The sequence below is a fragment of the Pan troglodytes genome, chromosome 19 (genome assembly GCF_028858775.2).
Source record: "Pan troglodytes isolate AG18354 chromosome 19, NHGRI_mPanTro3-v2.0_pri, whole genome shotgun sequence".
Lineage (NCBI taxonomy): Eukaryota > Metazoa > Chordata > Mammalia > Primates > Hominidae > Pan > Pan troglodytes.
Genome location: NC_072417.2, coordinates 12,878,620 through 12,897,354, shown reverse-complemented (window position 1 = coordinate 12,897,354; position 18,735 = coordinate 12,878,620). Strand labels below are relative to the sequence as shown.

General features: G+C 61.8%; 1 protein-coding gene across 1 annotated transcript; it reads left to right on the top strand.

Annotated features, from left to right (window-relative positions):
- The first annotated feature begins 1,425 nt into the window (after positions 1–1,425).
- Positions 1,426–18,512, top strand: MNT (MAX network transcriptional repressor). The gene is made up of 6 exons (XM_523532.8): positions 1,426–1,916; positions 7,090–7,669; positions 8,231–8,272; positions 8,423–8,534; positions 14,516–14,708; positions 14,916–18,512. Exons 1-6 carry the CDS (start codon positions 1,844–1,846, stop codon positions 15,680–15,682), a joined length of 1,767 nt encoding a protein of 588 aa, XP_523532.2. The 5' UTR covers positions 1,426–1,843; the 3' UTR covers positions 15,683–18,512.
- The last annotated feature ends 223 nt before the right edge of the window (positions 18,513–18,735 follow it).

Here is an 18,735-nt window from a genome sequence, read left to right as displayed (position 1 = left end):
GCGGAGTTGGGTCTCAGGTGAAGATTTTTGTTGCCCCAATCACAGTGTGTTAAGTGGTCAGGGTTGCTATTCCTCCCTGGCATTTTTCTAATTGGGTGCCCTCCTCCAGAACTGGCTTCAGAGTCGTCCCTGGAGTCAGGGAAGAGTGCCCCCGCTTCGGGAGAGAGGAGCAGGTGGAATACGGAACGACCTTAGGCGAGTCCTTGGCCGTCACGGCCTCAGTTTCCTTATGTGTGAAGTGAGAGGATTTAAGGGCAGCCGGCCTCAAAGAGCTAACTCTCCGATTGCACCCGAGCTCCCCTAAACACTCGAGCCCGGAAGACGCGGGCAGGCGGGCGGGCGACGGGGGTCCCTCCCTCTGGGGAGCGCGGTTCCAGCCGGCCGCAGCGGACCCCGCCCCCGCGCCCCGCCCACCGCCGGTCGCCAGGCGCGGGGAGGGCCGGGCTTCCGCCCTCCACGTTGTTGTTCCCGATTTGGGCCACGCCCCCCGGTCTGGGCTGCGAGCGCTTCGTGTTCCCCGCCCTGGCCCCGGCCCCAGAGGAAAGGGTGGCCCATGGGGTGGCACAGTCCGTATCTCCACCCACATCGAATACGCGTGGACAAAGACTGGAGTTTAGGGGAAGGAAAGATAAAGGCCTGGTTTTAAATGGAGGTTGGTGAAAAGGAATGGAGAGGCCAGGGCACGACTGCGGGATTCCCCTTACGGCATCCCACCCTGGGTTCGCCCAGTGGCCCCATCCGCACCCGCGAATGTGACCTGCAGACACTGGCCCTTTAAACCGAAGGCTGGCGGCGCGGGGTGTCCATGTGGAGCCGCTCCATGCCGTGTTGTCCTGCCCGCCCATTGGCTCGCGGCCCGGTGACGTCGCCTAATAGGATGCGAACGCACTGCGGGGGGAGGAACGGAGACAAAACGCGGAGCCGGACTGCCGCTCCGCTCCCTCCGCTGGTTCTCTTGACAGTCTCCAGTCGCCGGCAGCTCCGCCCAGGGGCGGATCCCGGGGGAATTGCGACAGCCCGGCGATTGCGGGATTTAGGTCGCGAGTGGGTGGAGCGTGGAGACCCAGGGTCAGGCCAGTCTCTGCCATTCCCAACGTTTCCCTGACCCGGAATATCCTGGTTGGAACTCTGTTAAATCTTGAATTGTTCACCCTACCCTCCCTCCAGCGGGACAGATTTCGTCGTGAACGACCCAAACGCACCGCCCCGGCCCAACTTGTGGCTTGCAGCCGGGGCGGGGCCAGCAGGAAAGCGGAACCGCGGCGCGCACACCCCGCTCGGACCTCTCCCTCCCTGCCCGGGCCACGTGTGCGCGCGCCGGATCTGGGGGGCGGGGCCAGCAGCGCAGGACCCGCCCCTCCCTTAGCGAGACGCCGCGGCCCTGCGGGCGGGGGCTCCGGTCCGGGCTTTGGCTGTGGCCCCGGTGTAGTAGCGGGGGCGGCGGCCGGGGGCAGCGCGGCTCCTTCCCTTGTTGTGTGTGTCGGTGCCTCCTCGCCATCTTGTTGCAAAGCCCTTTCTTGTCGGCGGGACTCCCGGGGGCCGCGGGGCGGGAGGCATCGGAAGGGAGGTAGAGAGGGAGGGGAAGAAGGGAGGCAGTGCCGCCTTTTTTTTTTTTTGCATCCCATTTTTTTAAATTTGCAATTTTATATTTTGCAAATATTTTGAGAGACATTGATTTTTCTCCCCGTGCTCCCCCGTTCTTCCCTGCGGAGTGCGCTGCGCCGCCCAGCCCTGTCGCCCCCCGGAGGTGATCCCTCCCTCCTGCCTGCCCGCCAGCCTGACCTGTGCCCGGCTCGCGGGCCGCAGCCTCGGCCCCGGCGCGCCCCCGGCAGCTCTCGGCGCGATGAGCATAGAGACGCTACTGGAGGCGGCCCGCTTCCTGGAATGGCAAGCGCAGCAACAACAGAGAGCACGTGGTGAGCGGCCGGGCTGGGCCCCTGGGGCACTGGGGAAGGGGAAGCGAGTGACCCCGGTCCCCGAACCCACGCGAAACCGCGGACAGGGCCCCCTCCCGGGCGGCCTGCGGAGCCTGGCAGCGCACGGCTCCCCGCGAGAGCCGCCGCCCGGGGAGGGGTGATGTGGGCAGTGAAATTAATTAATGAATTCATTAACATGCTGCGAGGGACCTGGCTCCTGCGGGCGCCACCCCGGCTGCGTGTCACCCCTGTGCCCCTTCTGTGGGGGGCTGCTTTTGCGTGGGCCAGCGGAGCCCTCGGTGGCACTGAGGATGTGTGAGCCGGGGGGTGGGGTGAGGAATGGTGTTGCGTGGGGGTGGCAGGCTCGCGTGTGCGTGCGTGTGTGCACGGGGGATGTGTGATGTGAGCCTCGGGAAGAGCAGATGAACGGACGTGTACACGGGCGTGTGTATAGCACACGAGTGGGCGTGTGTGTAACGGAGTGGGGGTGGGGACTACTCTACGCGGAGAAGCTCTTCGGCTTCCCTGGCCCCGTGGGGAGGGTGCGGGGGGCGCTCCCGGCAGATCTACGCGCCGCTTGGGGCGGAGGCGGCCTTTGCAGAATGAAATGACATCGCGTGTCTTATGATCCTGGCCAGCCCCGCCTGACCCCGCCTCCCAGAGCTGGGCTGGGCCGCGCGTCCGGGGTTTGGGTGAAAGCCGGGCTAATTGGGCGTTTGCGAAATGGCCCGCGGGTCGCTGGGGGGCAGCCCCCGGGCCCCCCTCGCTGCGCCCCGCTTTAGCCAGTGTGGAATGTGGCGTGTCTGCGCGTTCCAAACCCGCTCTCGCCTGGAATGTTGCGTGTGCCTGCGTTCCGAGCCCGTTGGTTATACCGGGTGGTGACGTGGACGGGCTCCGCCCCCGACCACGTGCACCGGGGACACTCCTGCTGGGGACGGCGCGGCCCGGCCCCTCCTCACCGCCTCGCGCTCGGCCGGGGGCGGGGCCTGGGCGGGGCTGGCAAGGGGCCTTGCGCTGGGTTGGGCCTGGGCCCGGGCCCCGGCCTCTGGGCACCTCCCAGGGAGAGCCTTTGCCCTGCGAGGGAGGAGCCGAGCTCACCTGTCGGCTCTGGCCCCTAACCTCCTGTGTTTGATCCCGAGGCAAGGGAAACCCTCAGAATCGCAGGGCGACGAGACATTTAGAGCTCACATTTTTCCACTGACCCCCAAAACGTTCCAACTATGCCCCCTGGCATCACCCGGGGCCACGCTGGAATGAGCCAGGATGAGAAAGGGCAAACTTCGGCGCTCCCTCGAAAGGGAAGAGACTAATGACTCCTATCTTCACGCGCCCTGTTGGTGGTCCCTGGCTTCAGGGTGCTGCAGAGGGGCTGGCGGGAAAGACCTCCCTTTTCCAGGGTGCTGCCAGGGCCTCGGCTCTGGAACGGTGTGTGTGCAGGACCCGGGGACTCCTGTGCCCTCCCCGCCCCCCAGAATCCCCCGGCAGGGTTGGTTGTGGTGGAGAGTGCTTCGCCCTCCTTTCCTTTCTCTCTGCCTATTGTTGCTTCAATGATGAGTCATGCAGGAGGTAGTAGTGTGTTGTGTGTGCGCGCGCGCCGCCGTGTGCCGCCGCCGCGGCGGGCGGGGGTGGGGGAAGGGGGGAGCGGCAGCGGGCAAGGGGCGGGGGAGCTGCGGGGCTGGCGGCCTAGTCGGGGCGACCGGCCTCTCAAGGTCAAGAGTCACTGGAGATATGTGAGGCTCAGATGCCTGGGTTTTGCAGAAGTGATGGGCGGGGACATCGCCCACACTCCCCGCCTGTTGCCTTGGTGGTCCAGAGCAGGGTCTGGCAGTGGAGAGTGCCCGTGGTGACCAAGAATGTCCTACGTTTGGGCACAGGGGTCAGGGGAAGACCATGCACAAGGTTCGGAGAGACTAAGTCACCTGCTGCCGCCATCAACACGTTGCAGTTCGAGTACCCACTGTGTTTAGGCCGAGTTCAGCGGCCTGGTCACGACTTCTGTGTGCCGGTCAGAGGTCTTTGTAGATGAGTGGGTGCGGAAAGCCAGATCTACTCAAAAACTCATGTACGGGTGTCCGGAACCGATCCCAGCAGTTTCTCCTCCAGAATTCAGTTTCTTCTCCCTCTTGAGGTTCTGTCCTCTGAGCTGGGGCAGGACGAATGGAAGGAAGGGCATGGCAGGTGAACCTGCTGACCAGAACGCTTTCCCGGGACCTAGGACCAGCTCTGGACAGGGATCCTCTTGTCCTTTCTCCCTTTCAACCGCAAGCATGGGTTTCTGACCTAGACCAGCCAGTTTGCTCACATGAGGACCCTGCAGATGTGTGTGCCTGTGAGAGAGAGGGGAAAGGGCAGAGCTATCCTGGTGCCCAGACGGAAGGCCTGGCCTGGTCATTTCTAGTGTTCATAGAGGTGGCTCAGATGCAACTCTTCTGCCTTGTTTGGAGGGAGTTGGTTGGAGTGTCCAGAGGCTCCTGACCAACTCTCCAAGGCTTACCCTGGGCCTGCCTTAGGCACCAAGCCCCCTGTTTAGCGTGCAGATGGGAGAATTCCTGTGGCTGCTGGGGCCCACCAGTGTGGACTTCTCCACCCCTAGCCCTGTGCCTGCAGAGCACCTGGGCCACAGTCGCTTGGGAAGGTTGAAGGGAGCACGCTGGCTATGCTCTTGACTGTGGGCGGAAGCCTTGGCCCCTGGGTCACTGCAGAGGGGCATGCTAAATTCTTTTGGGGCAGCCTCTGGGTGGAGCCCAGGGAAGCATGTGAGGGGGCGCACCCTGTCTGGTGGATGTGCAGAACATTCTTTTAAAGAGCCCAAGCGCAGGGTGCTCCTCAGGGAGCACCAGCCACCACCAGTTTGGTGGTTCTCCAGTGCACAGGGAGAGGGCTGCCGCTGGGTGGGAAGGGACAGGAAGCTCTGGTGGGCTGGATCTGGCCGGGGGCAGCTCCTCTTCCTCACCACCTGTGGAGCTTTTTCATGCTGCTCCAGGTGTAACTGGGTCCTTCCTGGCACCTGTGAGGTGTACCGGCCTGGTTCTGGGTGAGAGAGGGCAGGTGAGAAGGAGGTTGCTACCTCCCAGGTGAGCTTTGGGATTGCTTTAAAATATGGGGAATGGGGGTTGGCTTGCACTCTAGGGTCCCACATGTCCTTGTGACTCAGGGAGGGCCCTGATTGTCCCTCTGCCTATAGAGAGTGGAGTCCATGTCTCAAGGCCAATGAAAAGTTAGGTCTGTGTCAGCCAAAGGAATGGAGGCAGGGGCTGTGTTAGGCCCTGGGATCCAGAGCCTTGTCTTGGGGTAGGGGAAGGGGCTGGGGACAACTGAGGCTGTGCCCGACTGAGAAGGGCCCTGTCACTGGAACTCAGCAGGCTGCTTGGCCACTGCAGTCTGTGGGAAGCGGGAGCGCAGGTCTGGTTTTCTCCCGGGCGTAACCTAAGGCCTCCCCGCACTCGAGCAGGCCTGCACCGGCCTGGCATCGCCCCTTCCCGAAGGGCTAGGGAGATCTGGAAGAGGCCCGCTGGCTGGCCCAGCCCCTGAACTCCGGCTGCTGGGAAACCACTGAGGCTTCCCCTCCCAGGACGCTTCCCCCTCCGCTTCCTCCTCGGCCTCTTCCCTCTGCGGGAGGGCGGGGCTGGGAGCAGGCCTGGCTCACACTCCAGTTGTTGATTGGCCAAAGGGCCTGAGGCCTCAGGTTTTCTGGGGCGCCTGAGCCAGTAAGAGTGTGGGAGGTGGGTGCTCTCCTCCCCAGGGGGCCTTAGTCGACTCCAGTCCCCCGCGCCACCCCTTGCCCGGGTGTTTGGGGCGTGTCCACCAGCCCGGGCTGTCTGCTGCGTTCGTCAGCGGAGCGGGGCGGGCGTCCGGGGTCAGAGGAGAGGGCTGCTTGTCCCGGCGGCTCCCTGGCCTGGGGGCTGCAGACTCCAAGGGACTGGGCCAGCCCCGTAGCCAGGGAACCAGAATGGTGGCGCCTGGGAGAGGACGAGGCAAGCGGGAGATGGAGGTGCCTCCCCTTCCCCTGTTGGCAGCCAGCTCCTGAGTGGGCCTTGCCTTCCTGCTGGGCTTTCAGCAGAGATGCTGAGCGGGTGGTGGGGTGCACTGCCCTGCTCAGCCCCCATTGAAGAGCCCAGCCCCTTCTTGTTTGGGAGAAATGGTCACTGCTGTACCTCCTCCTCCTCAGCTGCCCTCTCTCACCCAGAACCGGGCAGGTGCACTTTCCCTGGTGCCTGGCTGGAGTGGTTGGGTATTTGTATTGTCTCAGGCTGAGCGGGGTGTCACTGAGGATGTCAGAGGATGCTTTAGGCCTGAAGGACAGGACATGCTGGCACTGCTGCTGCTGGTGGTGGGGATGTTGGTGATTTGGGAAACATGAGTTATAACACGAGAAGGGTCAGAGAGGGACGAAGTGTGTTTGTTGAATGGTCCCTGAGGAAAACAGGCATTGGGACCTAGCCTCGGAGTCAGGAGTGCTGGGCTGTTTCCACATGTGTGAAATGAGGGTGATGTCCCTGTCCTGCCCATGATGTGACGTGGGGCTCTTGTGAGGATCCAGGGACTGTCAGCACTTCCTTGTGAGCACGGCAAGCGTCCTCCAGGGGTCAGGAGGCTTGCTGTGGGACCTGCAGCGAATCACTTTGCTCCCTGAGTTTCACTGACTTCATCTGTGCCATGCAGGCACTGCCTGCCCTCTAGAAAGTGCTTGGTAAACATTCTTAAAGGCCTTCGACGGAAGCTGGGATCTGTCAGCACACCCCCTTCTCTGGTGCGAAGTCTTGGGTGGCTGGGCCTCTGCCCGCCTCTCCCACCTTGGCCCTGTGGCCCCTGACCCTCGCTGCCCTCACCCGCCTTCCTCCTCACCCTGCAGGCTGGCAGGTAGCCTGCAGCACCCTCTGACAGCTCTGCTCCACCTTTCCAGGGCCGCCTGTCCTGCCCGCAGCCCGGACTGTCAGCCCCCGTGACTGTCCTACTATTCCCTGGTGGCGGGGAACAGGTCTGCTTGATTTGTTCACTGCTGTGCCCCCGGCACTTTCCCCCGTGCCTGGCTGGGCTGGTAGGCTATTTGTGGTGTCTCTCGCTGAGCAGGGGTGTCACTGAGTACTGACTGGGCTAGGGTCAGAGGACGAGTTAGGGCTGGAGTTCTGGGGCCCCGCTGAGACCCTCCCCCCCTTGTGTTCTCTCTGCGTAGAGGAGCAGGAGCGGCTTCGCTTGGAGCGGGAGCGAGAGCAGGAACAGAAGAAGGCCAATAGCCTGGCCAGGCTGGCACATACCCTTCCTGTGGAGGAACCCCGCATGGAGGCGCCACCCCTGCCTCTGTCTCCGCCGGCTCCCCCGCCGGCACCCCCACCACCACTTGCCACCCCTGCCCCACTGACTGTCATTCCTATTCCTGTGGTGACCAACTCCCCTCAGCCTCTACCCCCGCCCCCACCCTTGCCCGCGGCAGCCCAGCCTCTGCCCCTGGCGCCTCGTCAGCCGGCCCTGGTTAGCACCCCTGGACTCAGCATTAAGGAGCCTGCCCCCCTGCCCAGCAGGCCGCAGGTGCCCACCCCTGCTCCCCTACTGCCGGACTCGAAGACCACCATTCCACCCACTGGCAGCCCCAAGCCTTTGCAGCCCCTCCCCACGCCTATCCTGACCATAGCGCCACACCCTGGAGTCCAGCCTCAGCTGGCCCCCCCGCAGCCGCCCCCACCCACGCTTGGGACCCTGAAGTTGGCACCAGCTGAAGAAGTCAAATCCAGTGAACAGAAGAAGAGGCCCGGGGGGTGAGTGGGGTGTGGCAGGGTCGGGCTGGTGGGGGATAGGAGAGGTGCCCATCCCCTGGGCTGTGTGCAAGACAAGATGCCCTCCCTGGCTGGGGCTTCAGAGGTGTGTCCTGCCTCCCCAGCTTAGAAGTGCCCCCTGTATTTGAACACGTCATCACTGTGCCCATGTCTATCCTGGGAAGGAATGTCCCATTGCCCCCTGTTCCCAGGCTTCTGTGTTTCCTAACGCAGTCCAAGGCTGAGGCTTATGGCATTCCCAGGCCTCTGGACAGAGTATGGGCCTCTTGGGTGAGGGCTGGGGTCAACCGGCTGCCTCTGAGTCCCAGGAGCCCTCCTGTCTCCCTCCTGGTGGGACGGAGGGTGACAGGAGTTGTGATTATGAGCACAGATGTGTCCTCCAGGGGGTGGGCGCAGCATGGCACAGGGCGAACGTCTCCCAGTCTGCTTTAAGACAATGTTGGGGACAAACAGCCTGTGGCAATTTTGGGGGTGGCGGCGCAGGTCAGGAAGGCCGTCTAATCGAGTCCTCCTCCCTGAGCCTCCTATCTGTCTGGGTTTCAGGATCGGAACCAGAGAAGTCCACAACAAATTGGAGAAGAACAGGTGTGTGTGTGTGTGTCTGTGTGTGTGTGTGCGCGCGCGCGCGCGTGACCCGGGCCCCGGCGGCCCTCGGCCCCAGCTTCCCCGGTCCTGCCCCCCCCCGTCCCAGCCCCGCCCCAGGCACCGCTGACCGGCGCTCGCCCCTCTCTTCAGGAGGGCCCATCTGAAAGAGTGCTTTGAGACCCTGAAGCGGAACATCCCCAACGTGGATGACAAGAAGACGTCCAATCTGAGCGTGCTGCGGACGGCGCTGCGGTACATCCAGGTATGGGGCCCGGAGGCCGGCGTCGCGCAGCTTCCCCCGCCCTCCCTCTGCCGCCCCTCCCCCGGCCGCGCCCCGCCCCGCCCTCACGCCTCGGCGGCTCCCCCGCGCCTCCCTCCCACCTCCACGCGGGCGCTGAGCACATGGCCCGGCTGACGTCAGTGGGGCTCCCTGCCCGGGAGGGCGCGCGTGCGCAGAGGAGGGCGCGGCTCCCCTCCCGCGCCGCTCCCGAGCCCCTGCAGCTTCGGCGTCCCCGGGGCCGTGAGGCGCGCGCCGTGACGCCTGATGCGAGTCCCGGTGGCGGCTCCCGTTCGCGCATGTTGGTGCAGCCGCCGGAGGGAAGGGCATGGGGCGGCCCGGCGCCCCCTCCCCGGCCGCAGAGCCTGGGCGGGAGCCCAGATTCCGCCCGAATGTCTGTAGCTATTTGCGGGGAGGGTTGGGCGTGGTCCCCGTCCACGCTGCGGCGCGGGCCGAGCCCCGTTTACCCCAAAGGAGGAAGGTCTTTTCGGAGCGCGCGTGGAGGCGCCACGGCCCGAGTGTGGGGTTACGCCTGGGGCGGGGAAAACTCCGACTTGACTGGGCGGCAAACAGCCCCGGGGCCGCCGAGCCTGAAACACGTCACGCTTTCCTTCCTCCTGGGCTAGGAAGAGGGGGTGTCCCTTTTTTCGGGGCCCTCCCGGCTGCGCGTCCCCTCCCTTTGGGCGTCGCTCCCTCTGCAGTGCTCGGGCCGGGGGCGCCGCCACGTCAGGCAGTTGCCATGGCGGCCTGAGCTTCGGTTTCCCTGGAAACCGGCGGGGCTTCCGCGCGCCGGGCCGGAGGCTGTGGGGGATGGGCCGGCAGCCGCGGAGACGCGGAGCCGTTGGGGATGGAGGGACGTGGGGCTCCCAGCCCGCGTTGGGGGGGTGGGCGGCGAGCCGGGACTCTCCCTGTCCACCCTCTGAGGAAGCTCCGGGGGCGGCGCGGCGTCACGGGCCCCGTGGGAGGGGTGGCGAGGAGGGTCCAGCGCGCGAGGAGCCAGCCGCGGGGCGCCGCCCCTTCCCCGGCCTCGACCGCGGGGTCACAGCCCTGAGGTAACCGGAGCCTGACTTGCTGAGGGAGGGGCTGAGGCGCTGCTTCGCGACTGCTCCAGGCGGGCAGCTCTCTCCCAGCCTCCCGCCAACGCGCCCTTCCGCCCGCCCTCCCGGCCAGGGGGCGGGGCTGGCGCGCCTCCAGGCCGCTTCCGGGCAGCCGGGAGGGGCGGGGCCGGGCTCGCGGATTGGCTGCAGCGGACGGGGGCGGTGCTCTCGAGTCGCGGAGGGCGGTGGAGCCGGCGAGGGTGACGCAGGGAAGCCGCGGCCGCGTGGGTGCGCGTGTGCTTCGGGGTGGGGCCTCGGGGCGCCGAGCGGGAGAGGGCTCCGGAGGCCGCGACAGGCCGGTGGCTTATTTCTGGAATAGTTTTGCAGAACGTGGGCTTGGTTGTAGTTTAGTCGCAGGGCTGGCTGAGGGTGTTCATGCAGACACTTCGCTGCACTCCCGACATTTGCTTAGCTATTATTTTTGAGAAATAGGAAGGACGGCATGGCGAGTTCCTCTTTGCAGATACTACTTGCAGAGGGCGCCTTGCGTAACGTGTGGGTTTGGAAATGAATCGGAAGAAGACTCAGCAGCAGCCGCAGAAGGAAGCTCTTGAGGAGCTGGGCCCGGTGAAGTAGGAGCCGGGGTGGGCCTCACTCATGCTGTGCAGAAGGGACACCCATTCTGGTGCTGGTCACAGAAGCAGGAAACTCAAAGGCCTGTCTACAAACCATTTACTCATTTATTCATTGTGGTGCTTTTAGCGAAGTCTCTGCTTCTGGGCGAATGGTGGCGAGCAAGTAAAAAAGCCTGGGTCTTGTGGCAGATGACGAACAAGTCATTCTACAGAAGACGGCCGTATGGGCATAATAGGGACCGGGCGGCGGGATCTGTTCTGGGGAGGGAGGATAGTTGTTCCTGAGGAAAGGACCTTAGAGCTGAGACCTGCAGGATAAGTCTGGGTGGCACGGAGCAAAGTGGAGGCCAAGAGCCCAGGGGCAGCCCAGTTTCTCCAGCAGGAGGGAACAGGATGCTTTTTGGAAATAAAAGTGAGGCACGGTGGCTTGCACCTGAGTCCCAGCTACGCTACTCGGGAGGCCAGGGCAGTAAGAGCGCTTGAGCCCAGGGAGTTCGAGGATAGCCTGGGCCACAGAGTGCGACCTCCGTCTCTAAGAACAAACACAAACATGGTCAGGAGGCTGTCACTCAGAGACAGGCAGAATCAAGAGCTGGTCCTGGAGAGACCAGTGGGGCTGTGTAGACTGGGGGCTTTGGTTGTTTGCTGAGAGCAGGAAGCTGCAGGAAGAAGGCAGTGGTCCCCAGCCAGAATCCGGAGTGGCTTGGAGGTGGTCAAAGGTTTGAAGACAGCCACAGTGAAGTGGACAGAGACAAGAAAAATAGGTACCAAACCGTGCATCCAGGTAGTCACAGAAAGGAAATGGGTTTAGATTGAAGCAATGTGGGTTAGACCCTGGGGAAACCTTGCAGGGGTCTGTAGGCCTGTGAAGAACTGGACTAGGTGAGAAGAAGAAGCTTTTGACCCATGTCACTCCCTGGCCCAGAACTATATCCTACCCACAGGTGGGTTGAGTTCAGGACTGCTGCTTCCAGCCCCCAGCAGCAAGGTTCAAGTGAGAGCTGACTCACCTAGGGCCCCTTGTTAGAGCCTCAGAGCCAGGTGAAAAGCCACACACAGGCTGGGCGCGATGGCTCACGCCTGTAATCCCAGCACTTTGGGAGGCTGAGGCAGGTGGATCACCTGAGGTCAGGAGTTCAAGACCATCCTGGCTAACATGGCAAAATCCCATCTCTACTAAAAATACAAAAATTAGTCCTGCCTGGTGGCACATGCCTGTAGTCCCAGCTACTCGGGAGGCTGAGGCAGGAGAATCGCTTGAACCCGGGAGGCAGAGGTTGCAGTGAGGCGAGATCATGCCACTGCACTCCAGCCTGGGTGACAGAGCGGGACTCTGTCTCCAAAAAAAGAAAAGCCACACAGGTGTGTGTGTAGGGGCAAGGGAGTTTCCTACCGTCTTCCTAGCAGAAAATGGGGAGAAACTGTTAAAGCCAGAATGAGGGAGGGCTGTGTGTGGCCTGGGACTGGCAACAGAAGTGTCAAGCTGCCAGGTTTCAGGTCAGTACAGAGCACGGTTCTACCTGGGTTATGTGTTGCCGGCACTAATGGTTAGAGACATCTGTCACTGGTGAGGGCAGAAATGTATGCAGGAGTGGGTGTGGGAAGCTGGCCTCACTGGTGGGTGGGGTTGGAGACTTTGCCAGGCCTGGTCAGGAAAAGCTGCTACAAAACAGCAAAACTGCTCCTAGCGCAGCGATCCCCAACCTTTTTGGCAACAGGGAGTATTTTCCTGGAAGACCATTTTTCCATGGAGAGGGAGGGCGGGGCTGGTTTCGGAATGGAAGTGTTCCATCTCCCATCATCAGGCATTAGTCAAACTCTCCTAAGGAGCACACAAAACCTAGATTCCTGGTGTGCACAGTTCACAGGAGGGCTTCTGCTTCTGTGAGAACCGAATGTCCCACTGATGTGACAGGATCAGAGTGCCATCGCCGCTCACTTCCTGCATGTGGCCCTGTTCCTGACAGGCCACGGACCAGTACCTGGGGTTTGGGGGTCCCCCGCCCTAGGGGATGAAAGAAGGGAAACCTGGGTCTAATGGGTTACTGTGATTCTCCCTGTGATGCAGGGAAGAGACAGGACAGAGGCGGGAAGGAACATGGTCACCAGGAGTCGGGACAGCACTCTTCCAGGTCCTTCCCCTGGGGCTGAGTAAGCACCCTGCACGTAGCTCTTCCTGGCCGCCTGTGGGCTCTGGGATCTAAACGGACTATGCGGCCATCCTCACCTTCATTCACAGCTCGGACAGGGACAGTGTGTGTTGAGGCGGAAAGACAAAACATGTATGTGAGAGACTTTGTATGAGCCGGTTCCTGATGAAGTCCTATCTTTCAGCCTCGTATTTACTGCCCAGGCAGATGGGGCTCTTTTCTTCACCCTCCCGCTTTTTTTTTTGAGACAGAAAACTTAATAGAAATTTTGTTTGCAGTTCTTACATTCTCAGTGTGAGCCAATCTGGGACCCACCGCCCCACCCAGAAGTGGCCCAGTCCTGGTGCAGGGTAGGAAGGGAAGGGTGGAGTGAGAAGAGCCCCATTTTTCCTCAGTGCCAGGGGGCTGGAGACGCCACCCCCTTCTCCTGCCTCTGGGCTCCAGGAAGCAGTGCAGATGGACTCTCAGGCCTATGGTTCCTCCTCCACACCACTGTCCCCCAGGTTGGAGGGGAGTGAGAGATACAGGGAGAGAAGGGGACAGAGGCAAGAAAAGGTGTTGATCAAGAAAGGCAAGAACCAGGGGTGAGGGCTGACAGAGAATCAAAGATAAAACACTAGTAGGCCGGGCGCAGTGGCTCATGCCTGTAATCCCAGCACTTTTGGAAGCCAAGGCGGGCAGATCACCTGAGGTCGGGAATTTGAGACCAGCCTGACCAACATGGAGAAACCCTGTCTCTACTACAAATATAAAATTAGCTGGGTGTGGTGGCACATGCCTGTAATCCCAGCTACTCAGGAGGCTGAGGCAGGAGAATCGCTTGAACCTGGGAGGCAGAGATTGCAGTGAGCCAAGATCATGCCACTGCACTCCAGCCTGGGCAACAAGAGCGAAACTGTTGGAAAAAAACAAACAGTAAAAAAAAAAATTGAGGGAGAGTGGGGGAGGGGAATATAACCAAAACCCACCCCAAATCCAAACCAGCCTCGAAAAAAACGGTGCAGTGCCTGGAAGGGCTTGGAGGCAGGAGGATGTGGCAGACAGAAGGACAGTGGGGGAGGTAGGGGCTGAGATGTGGTCTTGGAGCACGGGCAGATAAGATCTAGGGGGTAAAGGGAGGAGGATCTGTGTGTGATGAGGGCAGATGGGGTTCAGGGAGGAAAACCAAGGCGGGCTGGTGAGTTGTGTGTGTGAAAAGCCTGCGGGCCCTGCACCTGGACATGACCAGTAAGCCTGGGAAGCTAGGAGCTCGAGAGCAGGCCAAGAAAGGGACTGGGGAGGCAGCAAGGACACGTGTCGGCGTTGCCTGGTGGACACATTGGTCATGACGTGCCTGGGCGAAAAGCTGCCAGCAGGGAGGTCTGTGAGACTTGAAAGGGTGGGATTGATGAAGTGTCGGGTTGGAGCATGGGAAAGACTGAGTGTGGAGGGGAGCTGGGTCATGGGACGCAACAGCCATTTCTCATGGATCGGTTTAGCCCAAGTACAGGGGGCACGTTCCTAGGCTTGGGGGTTGTTCAGCCCAGGGAGTCTGGAGGGCAGTGGGCAGGGTGATGGGGAGCAGCATGTAAATGGAGCCTCGTCGAGAAGCGTCACAGGTGGGCACAGTGGAGAGTCGCCCAGGAGATCGGGGAGCAGGTGCGGACCAGCAGCCAGGAGGGAGGCGAGTCCTGGAGATGAGATGGGGCGAGGGCGTGTCACTGCCTAGTGGCTCATCCTGCAAGGATGTTGATGTTACCAGGGAGACAAGTGAACGGTGAGGTGGAAGCGCGGGATCAGGTTCCGTAGAGGGTAGCTCGCGGCAGAAGTGTGCAAAGTGAAGAGGCTGCTGGAGGAGGGATGGGGTGAGAGGCGGAGAAGCCCCTGAGGATGAATTGTGGAGGACAGGGAAGGACCTGCACACCTGGTTGAGCTTGCTTCAGTGGTGCCTGTCCCAAGAGCCCACACTCCTTGGGACGCTGGGCCTCACTGGGCAGGGGCATGGACCACAACAGGTGCGGTCTCCAGCAGCCCCCGTCAGCCTGGGCCCGCTGGTTGCCACGGACTTGCCTCTGTGGGCCAGCTGATAGGGAGAGGTTTGTGGGGGCTTTGGGCCCCAAGGCTGCTGCTCAGGGTGTCCTGCTGTCCCTTACTCTGTGCGCCAGTCCCTGAAGAGGAAGGAGAAGGAATATGAGCATGAAATGGAGCGGCTGGCACGTGAGAAGATTGCCACGCAGCAGCGGCTGGCAGAGCTCAAGCACGAGCTGAGCCAGTGGATGGACGTACTGGAGATTGACCGTGTGCTGCGGCAGACGGGCCAGCCCGAGGATGACCAGGCCTCCACCTCCACCGCCTCTGGTGAGCCCCAGCCCCCACGCTGGCCCCCCAGCCCTCAGATGTTACACCTCAAATTCCAGCCTCCCTGGCCAGGCTCTTTCTTGCCTGCTAGAAAAGATGGCCCTGGCCCCAGCCCCATCACATTCCCACGCCCCCACGAGCATCTACACCTCCAGCCACTTGCTTCCCCGCCCTTCTGACCTGCTCCCTGCCCCGTGTTCCCCACAGAGGGTGAGGACAACATAGACGAGCATATGGAGGAGGACCGGGCGGGCCTGGGCCCACCTAAGCTGAGCCATCGTCCCCAGCCGGAGCTGCTGAAGTCCACCCTGCCACCCCCCAGCACCACCCCTGCGCCTCTGCCTCCACACCCACACCCTCACCCCCACTCCGTGGCCCTATCTCCTGCCCACCTCCCCGTGCAGCAGCAGCAGCCACAGCAGAAGACCCCTCTGCCAGCCCCTCCTCCCCCACCGGCTGCCCCTGCCCAGACACTGGTGCCAGCTCCAGCCCATCTGGTGGCGACGGCTGGGGGTGGCTCCACGGTCATCGCCCACACAGCCACCACTCACGCTTCAGTCATCCAGACTGTGAACCACGTTCTGCAGGGGCCAGGCGGCAAGCACATCGCCCACATCGCCCCCTCGGCCCCCAGCCCTGCGGTGCAGCTGGCGCCTGCCACACCCCCCATTGGGCACATCACTGTGCACCCTGCCACCCTCAACCATGTGGCCCACCTGGGCTCCCAGCTGCCCTTGTACCCGCAGCCCGTGGCAGTGAGCCAGCCCGTGGCAGTGAGCCACATCGCCCACACCCTCTCGCACCAGCAAGTCAACGGCACGGCCGGCCTGGGGCCCCCGGCTACTGTCATGGCGAAGCCGGCCGTGGGGGCTCAGGTGGTGCACCACCCCCAGCTGGTGGGCCAGACCGTGCTCAACCCTGTGACCATGGTCACCATGCCCTCCTTCCCAGTCAGCACGCTCAAGCTGGCTTGAGGACGAGGCCACTCAGAGGCCCCCAGTGGGGACAGGGAGGGGGACCTGTCCCCCACTCTCTCACCCACCAGCTCCACACATTCCAGCCAGGCCCAGGCCAGCCCCCCCACCCACCCCCAGGCCTCCTAGGGGAAGGGGGTGCAAAGACTCTGAGCCAAGGGAGGGAAGGGCCACCCTGCTGCACTAGGACTTGGTAAGATGACTCTGAGAAAATGCGAGACTCTGATGGAATGTGCCACCTGTCCGGCCCAGTGCCAGCTCCAGTGCCGCTCCTGCTTCCCCTCCCTACCCTCGGAAATCAGTGCGATGTGGACGTCACGCTCCCTGACTTCTCCCCCGCCCTGCCCCGCCTTCGTGTGCTGCTGCTGCTATTGCTGTCTGGTGAGGTGGCCCAGGCCCCCGGCTTTCCTCCGGAGCCTCATGTTCTCTTCCCAGGCCTTTGGAGGGGAAATGGGGAAAGCAGAACTGAAGCCACTTGGCCCAGAAAGCTGCGGACTGGGGTGATAAGGGGCCTTGCTCTGAGCACAGGTGACAGATCATAGGAAGTGGCTGGTCTGGAGTCCCACCCGGACAGGTGGGGCCCCAGCCTGGGGCTCTCTGACCCGGTTGCAGTCACTGTGATTCGTTACCGTAGATACTACTTAAAATGATTCTCTACCAACAATAAACCAAACCCAGCCACTGCCAAGCTTCCTGTGCCCTCACCCCAATCCCTGCCACTGCGCTCTGAACCTCAGGAGGGCAGGCTGAGGTGGGGAAGGAGGGACTTGGCTATCCTTCCCCTTCCCCGTCCCCTGCAGCCTGGGTCTGGATGGGAGGAGAGCCACTGGGCCCCTGTCCCCAGTCCCCAGCCCTGGGCTTGGCTCTTGGCTTCCAGAAGGCAGCAAAGAGGGGCGCTGTCCTGCGTTCAGCCCCTGATCTCTGACCTCTGCTGAGTGCTGGGCACTGCTCCAAGGGACAGGTGGGCCTGGCGGCCTGTGGGTTTGGGTGCCTCCTGCAGTTTGGGAGACATGGACCAGCATCTGGTCTTGTTTCCAGGAGCATAGAAGCCACATCGTTGAGACATCAGGAAGGTAAAAACCCAGCGGCTTAGCCAAGCCCTAAGCCTGTCCCCAGACCAACCCTGGGACCTATACAGAACAGTGGGCCGGAGCTAGGGCTGCTGCTTCTGCTCCAGCCCCTTTGCCTCTGTCCTCCCATCCCCTCAACACCCTGCTTCTCCCGGGGACGCTTTTGAGTGGGCCCTCCCCGGGGAGCTGCTGAGCAGCAGCACCTTTCTCTGAGAAGAGGTCCTTGGTTGGGTCAAGGACAGGGCTGAGCATGGAAGGGGGAGGAGTCAGGGGCTCTATGTTAGGATGCGGCTTTCTCTGCCTCTGGGCAGCCTGCTTTGGCCTTTCCTTGTATGTGGGTGTTTATTACAAGTGGCTTTGTGTCAGACACGCTCGGCTCCCCACCTGGACACACACTCACCAGTGGCCTTTCAGTGTAGCGGGAGGAAGCCAGTGTCCCTGGGTGTGAAGTTCACACTGATGGGCTGGGGCAGGGGCCTGGGCCGGCGAGGGGGCCAGCGGGGAGGGGACAGAGCTGAGGATTTCCTGGAGTGCCCTGCAGGCACAGAGGAGGTCAGCAAAGGTCTTGAATAGATTTTCTCTGGAAATAAAGAATCCTTAGATGCCTAAAAATTCCCTTCCCGTTCCCTCCTGGTCCTGGACACCTCCCAGGGGACTGTTTCCTTATTTCTCTCTCCTGGTGTGGGTAAAGGGACAGTTACAAACCAGGTCACCACCCTCAGAGGCTGAGCCCTGTACCCACCCCAGCACAGCCACCTCCGCCAGACCCCGTGGCTCTGGGAGAGCCAGCTTTGCTATTCCCATTGTGACAGCGATGGCAGGCCTGACCCACGGGGCAGTTAGAGCAGCCTCCTGGAGCTCGCCCCTCCCCTCAGCCTGCCCACCTCTCCCTGCATCCTGAGGCCAGTGGCCCCCGGGCCTGCACAGATACCTCATCATCCACCCGCTGCCCCTCCCCGTCCCTGTCCCCCAGCAGCGGGGGCCTGCAAATCTAGTGCCGAATGACTATGTCCAGATTGGTGACGATGGGTGTTGCTGTTTTTCTTGTCGTTTGTGAACGCTGTGATGCTGTGTGCCCAAGTGGGCAGCCACCACCCAGCCCTTCCTTGGGCATCTCCCCCAGAGTGCTGTCGGGACCACATCTGTCCTCACCCTGTGGGACCGCCTGGCCCTCCCTCCCTAGCCCTTCCAGCCTGGGACACACACACACACACACACACACACACACACACACACACGCACACGCACACACATCTTACCTCTCATGCGTGTTTTACCTTTTGATGTTCAGAGTGGCTCACTGGCTGGGAGTCCTTACCTCGGGGAGAGGGGGAGGTTGGTTCCTTGGGGGGCCAAAGAAGGCAGGGAATGCCTGGAGGGTAACTGGGGGGCCACCATGACCCCTTCTCTCTCCAGAAACAGCTGCTTCTCCCCCCATCCCAGGGTCCCACCCCCAACCCCCAGAGGTGGCCCTTGTTTACAGTGAGGACTCGGCCACTGTGTCTCTGTTTCCTGAAATATAAACTGTAGCGACCCCAGACTGTAGAGATTTTTATGTGTTTGGATACATCTGCTGTGTGGAAAAAAAAAAAACTACAAAAACCCTAATTTTGTACATACTGTATTTTTACTATTGAACTGTATTCTAGTGGCTGTTCATGCTCCAAGACTTTAGTTACCGAGACATGAATACTATCCATGTAATAAGCACTTGCCTGGAATAAAATATAAAACTGAAATAAACCTGCACTGAAACCTGAGATGGAGCTGCCAGCCTGCAGCATCTGGGTCATTTTATTGCAAAAGGAGGCTGAGGCCTGTAGGGAAGCATGTGGCAGGAGCGGCGAGATCACCTGTCTCGACCCTGTCTGCCCAGCATAGTCCTCAAGCGGTTCTGACCCGGTGCCTCCGCCACTCTGAAAATGGCAGTTCTGGTTGGTCTGAAACTTCTGCAAAGCTTCGTATTTCCTCAGACCATTTTAC

Bases quoted from the DNA above. Each gene is read 5' to 3' on its own strand.
- MNT (XM_523532.8), top strand. From the start codon at position 1,844: ATGAGCATAGAGACGCTACTGGAGGCGGCCCGCTTCCTGGAATGGCAA. The intron at 8,273-8,422 runs GTGTGTGTGTGT...CCCTCTCTTCAG, and splicing joins AACAAATTGGAGAAGAACAG to GAGGGCCCATCTGAAAGAGT. The intron at 14,709-14,915 runs GTGAGCCCCAGC...TGTTCCCCACAG, and splicing joins CTCCACCTCCACCGCCTCTG to AGGGTGAGGACAACATAGAC.